At 50.3% G+C, this 13,135-nt stretch overlaps 3 protein-coding genes across 3 annotated transcripts; 2 read left to right on the plus strand and 1 right to left on the minus strand.

The window, feature by feature from the left end:
- On the plus strand, positions 1-5,657 carry KY384_007854 (uncharacterized protein; the record flags this gene model as incomplete). Its single annotated transcript, XM_044816343.1, has 3 exons — positions 1-4,382; positions 4,434-4,525; positions 4,576-5,657. The coding sequence occupies 3 exons, from the start codon at positions 1-3 to the stop codon at positions 5,655-5,657; spliced, it is 5,556 nt and encodes a 1,851-aa protein (XP_044666983.1).
- A 480-nt stretch (positions 5,658-6,137) lies between these two features.
- On the minus strand, positions 6,138-7,687 carry KY384_007855 (uncharacterized protein; the record flags this gene model as incomplete). Its single annotated transcript, XM_044816344.1, has 2 exons — positions 6,138-6,274; positions 6,355-7,687. The coding sequence occupies 2 exons, from the start codon at positions 7,685-7,687 to the stop codon at positions 6,138-6,140; spliced, it is 1,470 nt and encodes a 489-aa protein (XP_044666984.1).
- A 499-nt stretch (positions 7,688-8,186) lies between these two features.
- On the plus strand, positions 8,187-11,420 carry KY384_007856 (uncharacterized protein; the record flags this gene model as incomplete). The annotated part of the gene is made up of 1 exon (XM_044816345.1): positions 8,187-11,420. The coding sequence occupies one exon, from the start codon at positions 8,187-8,189 to the stop codon at positions 11,418-11,420; it is 3,234 nt and encodes a 1,077-aa protein (XP_044666985.1).
- Between the last annotated feature and the right edge of the window lie 1,715 nt (positions 11,421-13,135).

The raw sequence follows: 13,135 nt of genomic DNA on the forward strand, positions 1-13,135 counted from the left end.
ATGGAGCAATGGTTGGACTCACTTTCGGAAGACTGGGTTTCGCAACCTCGATCTCAGCATTCGAGCTCAATATTTAAAGACTCACACTCCACTGATAGCAAGGGTTCGCGCAGTCGCATCCCTCGACCCACCTCACTGGGCTCGCTGAATGCCGCCAACAAGGACCAAGTTGACCTAATGCGATCAACCTCGCAAAAGCCGACTGGAAGCCAGAGCAACGTCTTGAAAGTACGGACACCTTCACAGTTGAATGCCTCTCGAACACATACACCCGATCGATCGACCAAGTTCTCAGCATCGAGGCTTGGGACAACGGCCAGCAATGCCTCCAGGGCTGCTTCCGTCACGAAGCGTTCTACACCTCAAGGCACCGTGCAATTGAAGATATCTCCTACAAAGAGTCAAAAATCAAATGCTACTCCAGAGTGGAGACGAAGGTTGGTCAACGGAAAAGATGGATCAAATGAAGGGTCAGACTTGCTCAGCCCAAAACCCGTTGGGCTACAAGGCGTCTTCAAACCACCTACAATGAAGGGAAAGGCGCAGCATAGTGCTATAAGCAAAAGGAAGAGTGCAAAAGACCTAAAAGAGCAAGGTTCGCAGCAAAAGCACCCTACAGGACTGAGGCAACCCCGAAGGAAAGAGGAGGCGGTCGAAAGCAGGGCAAACCCTACATATGAAGCTTCCTTGCCGATGACTACTGTACAAATGAGGCAAGACATTTCGATTGCGGAACAAGATGTTAAGCAAAAGGGACAGGAACCAAGCCTCAATGATGCTAGTCTTAGCAAAAGTAACGACTTCAGTCCAGTACTTATCTCAAAGCAAAACACAGCAGACGGGGGAATTAATTATGAAGCAATCGATGACTCAATGCATCGCTTGAGGTCGAACATGGAGCAATTTCGATTGGAACATCAGAAGCGCTCAAGCACCCCAGTAAGCGAACCCGAGCGTCCTCGTTCATCAATGTCATCTACTGGCCGATTAAATAACGGTCCTACGAGCTGTGAGGTAACCACTCAATCGTTACCTGATAACTTATCGGTTGGGACCGATGCTTTCACTGTTAACGGAGGCTTTGTGACTACTCGCCGAGGAGGTTACTCGCAGGATGACTCTTTTCACCAAAAACCCCTAAGCCCAGGTTCATCATCTATAATGGCCAATGTACACAACCCGCAGGGCAGATCTCCAGGAGCCCAGCCAGCTGAAACCACCTATACAGACACCGTGGCAAGAAAAGAGCCTTCTTCGCCACGGACACCTGCACGAAGAGAGCAGACCACACAAAGCAGTCCCGAGCGACCTCGGTCGTCAGGCAGCCCTTTGAAAATTTTCGGCAAATTTGACACCTTTACTAACGAGCGATTGCTTCGCCGAATGAGCAAATTTGAGGAGGCATTAATCGAAGATAAAGATGCTGATAGTAATATGGACAATCACGAAACTTCAGATGCAGCAGCTCGCAAGGCTGACGTGGATATTCTTCCTCAACGAGATGGATCAAATTACCGCAATGCATCTAGAGTCAGTAGTTTTGGAGATGGTGAGCTCGATGAATTCGTCTTCTCTGATGCTCAACAATTAGAGCCATGCCTCCCTGAATGGCCAAGTCCTCCTCGCCAAGAAGAGCGCCTGGTTTCCTATTCGAGGCGAATGCCTACAAAAGGAAAAGATCACTCGATCGTGAATCGAGCACTCGAACCAGGCTGTGAAACCCAAAAGTCTCTTTCGCTTACCAACCACAGGACAAACGCAGATCAAATGAGTACATCTGAGGACAAAGGAGAGGCCTCTCAAAAATCTGAGGTTTCCTACTCTATCAATGGGAAGCGACTGCCACAGTCTCCTGCCAAGGATCCAATACCAAAACGCCGTCGGACAATACATAGTTCGGAAGAAAGACGCATGGCACCCGAAGGCCCGATTGAACATTCCGGCCAATCCTCAAAGCCAGTGGTAGGGCGAAAGCGGAAAGACGCACTTTATGACAGCGAGCAACAAGCTGCCGATCCAAAGTTGCTCGCAGCCAGGCAGATTCGTCGTCCCAGAAATCCTACGCCAAATCAAGCTTCATCATCTGTAATGGAATCACCATCTCGGAAAAACAAAGAGTTTTCAAACCTTCAACCTTACCATGGTGCCAACGGAGCGAGTACAGGCGTTGATCCACCTACTCAGATAGTTGCGGGTGCTCTTGCCACTGTCGCTCTCAATACTGCCCAGGACATGACCCATGGTTCTCGTAAAGCGTCTATAGCTACCGCCGACTTTTTCAATGAAGCCCAGCAAATAATGCGATTAATAAGGGCAGACAAGCGTCCTCAGAGCAGTCATGACTCAGCAGACACCCCAGATATAGGTCAACAGACGATCTACGAAGAATCAGTCTTTCCCGAATCAACAAGGGACAACTTTTCGCGCCCTCCAAGTCGTGAGGGGAGGTTGAATCCAAACCATACAGACCCACCAAAATCAGACGCAAGGATAGCTAGTCAGCTACGCAAGTTTGAAGATGAAGACGATCTTGGTCTAGCGCTCTCCTCATCGCTCAAGTTATTGAACGTAGGTCGCTCCAGGGTGGCGTCAGATGCCTCTGTTGTACACAATCACATAGCATTCGGCGAAGAATACGAGAATGATCCGCCCAATGCCAGGATCATTGACTCCCTAGGCTATGTTCAACCAAATGACCGTGAACTAAGCAGCAACAGCCAGAGAGAGTCTCAACGATCGAATGGATCAACAAAGCATTCGTTTCCCACGGGATCATCTGGAAGCTCGCGCAACCGTATGGTCATAGCTCCTGAAAATGTTGCTCACTTACTCTCAGACCAGATCGCTGGCATGATCTTCGACCGCAAGCGTCAGATGTGGGTCAAACGCAAGGGTTCTGGGAGCTCTGAGGAGACTCACCAGGATGAGGTCTCTCCTGATCAGAGCGAGGAAGACTTATTCGGTGACATCCCAGATCTCAGTGTTGATGAGATGGAAGAACTGCGAAGGGTGCAAAATGGCATGTCTACGAGTCATGACACTGACCCTGCTGTGAATGCAATTGAACAACAGGACTATGCGCCACGAACCTTAGCACCCTTTAATTCGAAGAATGAAAGCAACACTATCGAAGAGGCTCGACCTAAGACTGCGGATGGAAAATCAATACCATCAATGGAAGACAGTTCAGCGCGCTCGAGATACTCACATCTTGCATCAAGTGGTCCTATGCCAAGCACTCGTGCAACTTCTTGGGGAGATGACTACTGGCCATCGAAAACTCAAGCCTTCCAACCTCCGGATCTATCCGACGTAGAAGAGAGTGTTGGCCAAGCAAACGAAGAGGAGGTAGAGCACGAGATCAGTATACTTGAGGGACGGGTGACTAAGGCACCAAATCAACAGGCAGATAGAAAGCGTCAAGCACGAGTGGTCACTGTCGCCTTTTCATCACCTCTCGTAGATCAGATGCATTCACCGGACTTGCGCGAGAGTTGGGATTCTGCGAGCCAGTCGTACTTGGGCGGGCTGTTAAGCGACCAACAACAATATTGTCCAAGCTCCAAGACCAAAAGGACATCCATGGGCCTTCTTCAAAGACCCTCTAAACACACCCGTGCTCGGAAAGGGTCTGTGGCTGAGCATGCTAGGCCAATGTCCCGGGTTGAAGAAGGAGACGAAAAGTCCCTAGTTAGATTTTCGGAAAGAGATATCCGTCCCCTTGACCTTGCCATCTCGACTCCGTTGCCCCTTGGAAGAAGCCTCTTGGTACCTCCGGCAACAGGTTCGTCAAGCTTAGGCTTTCAGCTCAGTTCTTTACCTGACTTCACGGTCCACCAAATAGACAGGCCCGTCGATGCGCGACTTGACGCCGTTGCTGAAAGCATCGATTCAAGATCGCTTGCCGTGACCACAAATCATCTTTCCCTTACTGCACGAGACCTCGTCAAGCATTTGACGGACATCGAGCCTTACGAGCCGTATTGGGAATTCGTGCGCAGCATTGACCTTCCGAATCGGGCGTTAACATCCCTCCACATGCTTGATGAATTCTGTGAAAACATCGGGGAGCTGAATGTCGCAAACAATCAGATAGAGGACTTGAATGGCATCCCCTCTGGTGTTCGTCTACTTGACATTACTCACAACCACCTAACGGATTTCTCGGCTTGGCATTTGCTGCAGAACCTGCAGTATCTAGACGCGTCTGGCAACAATCTATCATCGCTTCAAGGCCTCTTTCGTTCATTGCATCTGCGCGTCTTGAAAGCTGACAACAACGCCATCGATTCTCTCTCTGGGCTTGAAGACTTGGACAGCCTCTTGAGTGTGAGACTCCGCGGTAACAAGTTGACTAATGTCGGCTTTGATGACTATGATCTGTAAGATGACCCCATTGGTGAACGTTATATCCAGCACTGATGATTTATCAGGAGACGGCTTATAGACCTCAATTTGAGCTGCAACAACATATTCGAAATACACGGTGTCAACAAGCTAGCTTCCATCAAGACGCTGAATCTCAGTATGTAGAAAGCTCTTTTCCCTCGGGCATATTGACTAAGTTGTTTTTAGGTGAGAACAAGCTTGAGGACTTCACAAGCTCAAGCGAGCTGCCTTACCTAGAAGGCCTAAATCTCGCGGATAACAGACTCTCCTCCATTGACATTGCCCAGGCTCCAAAGCTCAACAGACTCGTTCTTGATCGCAATGCCATCCAATGCATTGACGGCACTAAAGTAGCTCCGCACCTACACCACCTTTCGTGGCGCGAGCAACAATTACCAGCCCACACAACAATCAACTACCAATGCCTTCAGGAAACTCACCACCTTTACCTCTCGGGCAATACAATCTCGTCCTTCGCCCCCACAAACTCTTTCCTCAATCTTCGCACTCTTGAACTAGCCTCTTGCGGTCTCCAAACTCTGTCCTCCGACTTTGGTCAGAAATGCCCAAACTTGCGCTGCGTAAACATGAACTTCAACGCCCTGCGCGACTTAGAGCCATTCCTCGGCATCACGAAGCTGCAAAAGCTGTACCTTGTTGGCAACCGGATAACGCGGCTTAGACGCAACGTAGCTATATTGAGCCGGCTGGGCGCTGAAGTAAGCGAACTAGATTTGAGAAACAACCCACTGACAGTGGGCTTCTACACCCCCGCACCCAACCACAGCTCGAAAGACGAAGGTGCAACCAACGACCAAGGCGAGAGACGACTTGTGCTGCAGAACCATCATCACGCCCACAAATCATTCGAAGCAGACAGCAAATCTTGGGAGGGTGAGATTGCTGAGGGCGGGACGAAGTATTACCTCCTTTCCCTCGACGCTGCGGAAGACACGCGGTTCAGAGAGCGACTAGATGAGGATACGAAGATTAGAAGGAGGGTGTATGAGATGATGCTCGTACGGGCCTCTAAGGGGTTGGAGCGATTGGATGGACTGGAGGTGGATCGGGAGCGCGTGGCGGAAAGGGATGGGATTGCGGAACGATTGAGGGAATTATGTGTTTTAGGAATGAGAAGAGAGAGGGGAGAAGGGGGGTTCGTGGTAAGAAGTGATGTTTCGTTGAGCAAGCGTGACTACCGAGACTTTTGGCGCTCCATGATGGGCCGCAATGTGGATGTGCCTTCGGGGTTTTTGGGCAACTTCTAGACAATGAGCGGATGCGTGTGAAGAGTGATGATTTGGTCTGCTGGCTTAAAAGTCCAAGGAAGGATGCATAGCAGCGTTGTCGGTTGTTGGTTTGGCTACGCGAACTATGCTCTAACGAATCCGTATCTCTGGTCCTTGACTTGCAATCGATCATCGTGTCTCGTAATGGTGATGTTGCTCTTGTATCGAGAATTCTGTCTTCGAAGTCTTCGAACCCTATCTTTTACCTGTTAGAAACAGATAGCTGCCTGAAGGGTCTGAAATTGTTGAATAACTTGTTGAAATGGACGACCGTGACCGGATTGTCAAGTCACGTATATATTAGTTCCTGCTTCATGAAAACGTGCTATTGCCTCTCTGTAGGTTCAATTTTGTTTATCTAGGGGGCTCCAGGGTAGTACGCACGATGCGAATTCAGCCTAAGTTTTGTGCTACCAGGCCATTATTCCCCGACTCTAAATCGGAAATTACCCTCGTACATCATCGAATCGTAAATTCGTATCGGTCATAGACAGTGAAACACTTGGCTCGCTGGCCGTATGGCTGAGACTGTGCTATATAGTCTGTCATCGCCGGAGTAATATGGTACCTCGAGCAGAATATCTGCCGATTGATTTCTTTCAGCTACTCAAGGTCTATGGAAAGAATAACAAAAACAGGGAGGAGGGAGAGAGGGGGAAAAAGGGGGGTCCCTCACCTTCATTAGGGTTGTACCACCGCAAAGTGATGCTTTGGCCTGACCTTTGCTCCTTACCTCTTGCCTTCATGATTGCAACTCTGATGCGTTCGGTAAAAGGGTTCAATTGCGCGGGGATGCAAATTTCCAAAGCCTCATAATTATGAAGTCGGCGAGTCTTCTCCTTGATAGCTTTCTGCGCTAATCTCAGAGACTTATCTAGAAGTATCGACTGCTGATCGTTGGCTTCCCTCCCAGGGAAGTTTTTCAGTGATACGCTCTGAATTGAAGCCGGCAGTAGCTCGCCAACTATCCTACCTAGCGTGATCAGCGATATTTCTCCCTTTGTGAAGTCTAGGTGGAGAATTTTCAGGTTCCTGAAAGAGTGCAAGAAGTGTGTGACGAACGACTGAAAGCGACCTCGTAGGGAGAGAGTCTGCAGAGTGACTCTAGTAGGCGGGCCAAGAATGTCCTGTAAGCGACTCTTGCAGAGGTCCTCTTCTCCCGAATCGTAGACACATTCGCGGACATCTTTGATGCGATCTAGAAATGGTAAGCGATTGAATCCCTTCGCCCCACGAGCGCAATCGTCTGTATAATGAAGTTTCCCAATTGACCAGCGCCGCCCAGTCCCATGTTTGGGCGCTATGGACCGCACGTCTGTCCACAGATCATAGATGAGGGGTTCCGTGGCTGTTAGGTCGAAAGCCTCATTTGAATAGATGTCGCCCACGCTTTGGAGCTCAATGGTCCAATAGTCTCCATCCCAGTCGGGATTTCTGACCCTCAGTCTAACATGTTTGAGGCGTGGAAAAGGAGTCATAACTTGTGTTGTTCCTATCTCTAGCATTTTTTCAAAGGTTGGGAAGCGCCGCGTCTCAAAATTGAGAGACACACGATTTAGATTCAGAAGATGGGGAGCAAGTAAAGGAAACCAAACATTTTCGAAACTCGTAGGATGATTCTGGAGACGGGTCAAATATTCTCTTGTTTTGTAATGGGAAGCGACCCATGGGTTTGCAAGCAACGCAGAATGACATCGTTCGACACTTTCTTCATTGAAGATTCGGTCCCGTCGGCCAAAAGTAACTTTGTCGAGGTCCAGACTGCGAATATAATGCCCGATATGTGGATTGTTCAGTGCCTTGACCACCATGTACGGGACAAGTAACCAGCGACCTCCGTCACCGTATCTTTTATGACGACGAATGAGCTTACGATGATGTGGTAGTAAAGGGCTCGTTATCCTGTATAGCCTCCTCGACGTTGATGCAAAAGATTCGAGATCAGCCGGCAGCACGAAGAAGGCAACAAGGGCGAGGACCTCTTCTGGGAGCGAAGAGAAAGAGGTCATGGCATTCAGTCAGTATCAAAATGACCTCGCACAGAGCTTCGTGAGGATATCGCCTTTTGGGCTTTGAGCGCTGTTAAGGGCGAGTTCAGGGCGAGTTATAGGGGGTCACCCCCGAAGCCTCCCCTAAACAGCCCGGGCAGAATTTGATTGGTTGAGAATTGAGAAGGTCCGCTTCTTGGTGGTATGACATACCGTGCATTTTTAGTGATTCAAGGACACACGCGCTGTTTGAAATTCCACGAAAATCTGGTCTCAAACGTCAGCAATCCTTCGCTCTCCTACTTCAACGGGATTCCAGCCTTTGAACTGCTCCACTCATGTCGGCGCCAGTGGCCCTCAAGTCGATGCTATCGTGTCAGGATTCCAAGAATGCTGCGTCGTGATAATACGTGTCGTATGACCTCATAACTTTGCTGACCCAGAGAAGGCCATCACGCAGAATGATCTCAGAGGGCTTACTTGCTTGGATCGCTTCGTCAAGCATTAGATCACCGCCAATATGACAGGTTCGCGCGATGATGAGAGGCTTGAGCGTTCAGCTTCTCAGCTGTCGACCGCTTCGCGCAGGTCTGGGACCGTTCGCGCTCCGTCCAGAAAACAGTCACTCGTCACCCCAGCTTCGGCCAAAACCTTAGAGTCATTTCCCTCACTTTCTCCAGAAGTTTCGCCCGCCGCCAAGCGCGCATCCTTGCCCCCAGATCCCTCGGCATCTGTCAATGACCCTCCAAAGGAATCGCCAGGACTGCCTTCTCGAAAAGACCTGTCGATGGTGGCAAACTTGGTCCATAGAACGAGCTCGATGCAAGGCAGGACAGCTCTCTTTGAAGAGAGCCGCAGCATCGAGGCAAAAGGGGTGCCTGGAACATTACATCACGCGAGCGATGAGCATATACAAAGACTTGTGAAAAAGACTGGCGCTGTGGCTCTTGTGAGACAGCTTGCGGCGGACGTGGCACATCGGGATGCTGAATTAACACTCCTCCGAAGGCACGCCGAGGAGAGAGAGCGCGAGCTCAAGAAGATGCTTAGAGAGGTCGAGGTTTCGAACTTAGATATAGAGAAGAGGCTGCATCGAATCGACCACAAAGAGGAGGGTATTGCTCCGGGCTCTCACACCGAGGGTTCTGCAAAGAACAAACCTCCGGTAGCAAAGGGCAATGGCAAACCGACAGAAGGCGCTAGAGGCATTGACGAGATGATGGGCGAAGCAATGGATGACGATGTTAGACGACTTGAAATAGACGAGGGCTATCTGGACTCAGTCACGGACAATGACAAGCAAGCTACAGTAAAAGCAAAAGGTGGTCCCTCAAGAGAGTCCGACGGACAGTCTGTGGCCTCCAGCATAGACTCGCAAGGACAACCTCGGGGAACTCTCAGGGGGTGGAAAGGTTATCTGTGGGGCGGAACAGGAAGAAGTCGGAAAACGAGCAAAGCGAGCAGCGTGGTCAGCGAGCAAGAGCAGAATCGCGAGGCTGGTGGGAGAACGCGAGGTTCAAGTGGCAACAGTACGCGCAGAAAAGGATTGAATGAAGATACTTTTCAGCCGCTCACTAAGGCTTCAACTGTAGACAATGGGGCGCCACAGGATCAATCAAGAAAATCGTCAGTCTCTGTTACCTCGTGGACGACGAAACTTTTCGCCGGAAATCCTGCTGGCTCAAAGGAAGCAGAGAACCAGGGTACTGTGCGGAACCGATCAAATACGACTGGGAGTGAGAATGCAAGAGGTTCAAGATCAGGTTCGACAGCATCTGGCCCCCCGCCGCGATCCGCAAAGGCTGCGTTGATGAGAGTCAGCAGCATGGAGAATGGCCGTCTCTCAAAGAAGTCTGTGTCAAACCTACAACTTGGTCAGAAAGGAAATCCGAAAACCCAGATTCCGCCTGTCCCTCCACTGCCGAGCAGTCCAGCAAGAGCTGAAGCATCAACGAACCTTGGTCCCGTAGAGATGGATACGATTCACCCATACGATTCAAAGCCGCCGACACTTGTTCAAAATGGGGACAAAACTTCAGATGATCTGCTTACGGATCGATTTGGTTTCATCTACGATCAACGGCGTAGGAAGAAAGAGGCCGAAGCCTCCATCAGCCATAAACGTGGAAAGTCGACAGCGAGTGCTAACGTTGAGATGATCAACAGTTCTCGAGCATCTATGAAATCGCCGGGACCTGAACAGAGGTCCCAGCTCTCTGTACCTGATCCATTGCAACGATCGATGTCACCGAATTCCAATGATGAGGCGAGTGAAGAACGGCCAGCGAAGAGATGGCAAGACTACCTCAAAGTTTCAACAACGCCTACCGAGTTGCTCATACACACACCATCTGCTAAGCCAGGCATAAATGTCATCAATGCTGATACATCTACGTCACCTATCAAGCGGCTACCCACTCAAAGCGATCTACGGAAGTCCGGACCACCAGTCAGCACGAATGCGGAGCCAGAGATGTCGCCAGTGACGGCCGGAAAGGCCGAGATCACAAGACAAACTTCTAGCAAAAACCCAGGACACGTAGCGAGTGCCGTCGTAGAGGAGGAGCCCGTAAAGCTCCTTTTAGCTCAATTGACTGAGCTTCATGACGCCTTGCAACGTGAGAAGACTGTGAGGTGGAACGAGTTCCTTCGCAAGGTACGTGCTGAGCGTAAGAAAGAGGGCGAGTTGGCTGCAGCAACCGACGGCCGATCGCAGCAAGCTGCCATGCCTGAGATGATGCTTACTGATGGGGAGGTCATCGGAATGTCTGGTCTTGGCAATAAAGGCAAGGTGGGAAGAGCGAAATGGAAGGAGTTCAAGCAGCTTGTACTTGGTGGAGTTCCTGTGTCATATCGCGCAAAAACCTGGGCCGAATGCAGTGGAGCGGCGGCGCTACGAGTTCCAGGCTATTACGACGAGCTTATACGGACTGGAATCGATGACCCTGCCGTCATATCGCAGATTCAAATGGACATTCGTCGGACTTTGACCGACAATGTCTTCTTCCGAAAAGGGCCTGGCGTGGCAAAATTGAATGAGGTGCTCGTTGCATACTCGCGCCGGAACCCAGATGTCGGGTATTGCCAGGGTATGAATCTAATTGCGGCCTCTCTCTTGCTGGTCATGCCTACTGCCGAGGACGCTTTTTGGGTTCTCACAAGCTTGATCGAGAATATCTTACCACAGCACTATTACGACCCTTCGCTCCTGGCCTCACGTGCGGACCAACAAGTTCTAAGGGCATACGTGTCTGAGCTACTGCCAAGATTGTCCAGTCATTTAGATGACCTAGGCATTGAACTTGACGCCCTGACATTCCAATGGTTTCTCTCAGTTTTCACAGATTGCCTCTCGGCAGAAGCTCTCTTCCGTGTCTGGGATGTAATATTCTGCTTCAATGATGGGAGCACCTTTCTCTTCCAAGTAGCTGTTGCTCTACTGAAGCTCAATGAAAGCCAGCTGCTTGAATGTGACTCAGCAGCCAGGGTCTATGGCTACATTGGTAACGAGATGACCGATCATGCTATCAGTATCGATGGCCTAGTCAGTGCCAGTGACGCACTGAGGAATGTCATCACGAGAAGGGAAGTCGAGGAGCGGAGGTGGAAAGCAGTAGAGGAAGCTCGAGGACGAGAGAAAAGTGGCAGGGCAAGCAGGAGTGGTAGTAGTGCTACCAGCGCAGCGGAATTGAGCATGCAAGAGCCGCGACCATTTGAGGATAATGGCAACGTCAATATTGGCGGAAAAGCGTGAAAGTGCATGATACTTCTGTTGGTTTTAGTATGATACCCCATGATGAGGTCTACACGACCAGCGTCAAGACGAACGTCCTGAGGACCTCGCCGTAGAAGATAAACAGTCATTGAATGTGCATCAACCTCTTCTACTACATTCTACTTTTCGTATGTCTGCTATAAACATTACTCTATCTCACTATTGTTCAACACTACTTCTCGTCCGCGGAGACCAGACGCCCAAGCTTGGCTTGGACTTCTGCTAGGACAGGATGATACTGAAAGAAGCTTACTTCAATCACAATACTATAAGAAGGCCTGACCTTACCTTTAGTCTGCCTTACTATTTCTTTGGTGCAGATGATACGGAAGTAATGCTCCAAAGAGGATGTACCATTAGGAGTCCACCTTCCCAGCTCCGTGGCCAATCAGAACACATGTCCATCGCTGTTGGCTTGCTAGACATCTCCGCCACGCTCCATGATAATTTCCATCGTCAACTTCTCGTATGGGCCCCACCTTGGGGCGGCGTGGCGCATTCTCGCGTTTTCCCTGCGCCATCTTGGCTTGAACAAGTTCATTCCGTAACCAGGCGCGGTGGAGCCTGCCAGCATGGATGATTCTTTGCATCCATTTCCTGCGAGGATGACATTAAGTCATCAAAATTATCTCCTAATTGAGTAGCATGGGGAAAAAACACAAAGTCTTCCAGGGACTTTCTCTTGGCTTAGCGATGCCAAAGCTTTCTGTCTCTTCGACTGCTCTCAAGTAACTAACAGCGTCAAAACAGAACGGGTCAGGGTTGAGAGACCCTTAAGAAAGCTTATGCTTGAGGGGCGCCATCTTGCAGAGTGTCGGTTACCGTTACCATGTCGGGAATTGTGTTGAAACATCACGCTCCCCGCGCGGAGCTCACCACGTCGGTGGAGACAAAAAATGCCAGCTTTGACATACAGTCGGTACTCGACTAGGTGGCCTCGGAATTCCTGTGGTTGGTGTGGCTATATACCACGACTGCCTAGCACAGCGCCGGTAAGCCCCCTTGTCCCTGAATGTCCCGCAGCAGAATCGTCATACGATTGGCCCTACTCCGATGGACAAGGGGCCAGGCAGCCCGGAGAGGATCTGGAAGGAGAGGCGGATGACTCTAAGCCTGCTATACCAGAGCAATGCCATCGTGAACGACCGTCAACATTGCGGGACCCCTGACATAAGCGCGTTGATATTCAGGTCGAGGATAAGCGAGACTAGGCCAGAATTAGCTAGACCCGGGACCCTATGCCAATCAGGACGGGTAGCCTTGGCGGACGGTTTATGGAATTCGATCCATCAACACGTGGACCTGCGAAGTTCGCCAACTGAGGCCCACCACTGCACTGCACATGCACCCACTGCCTCGTCCCAAGCTGACGGTGAGGAAATCTTCCGTGCTACCGATGCTAAATGCTTGGTGGGGCTCGGTGTGCGGGATGGAGGAGCCCAACATGCAGGAAGAGAGCAAGCTCGACAGGAGCCAGATCTATTCCATACGCATGCCTCCAATCATCTGACGGGAGACACCGTTTCTGAGGTTGCAATGAGCCATGGAGACACGGTGCATGTGGCGTAGCTGACCGCAGAAACCTCGATTAAACACTGTCAGCTCGTTCTTGGGTGGGTTGTTATTAGACAAGGGGCTAAACCCTTGCATTTGGGTCTTTCTGAGGCCAGAATCATGCTATACTCATGTGAATA

The sequence above is a fragment of the Bacidia gigantensis genome (genome assembly GCF_019456465.1).
Source record: "Bacidia gigantensis strain McMullin 20006 chromosome Unknown contig_278, whole genome shotgun sequence".
NCBI classification, from domain to species: Eukaryota; Fungi; Ascomycota; class Lecanoromycetes; order Lecanorales; family Ramalinaceae; genus Bacidia; species Bacidia gigantensis.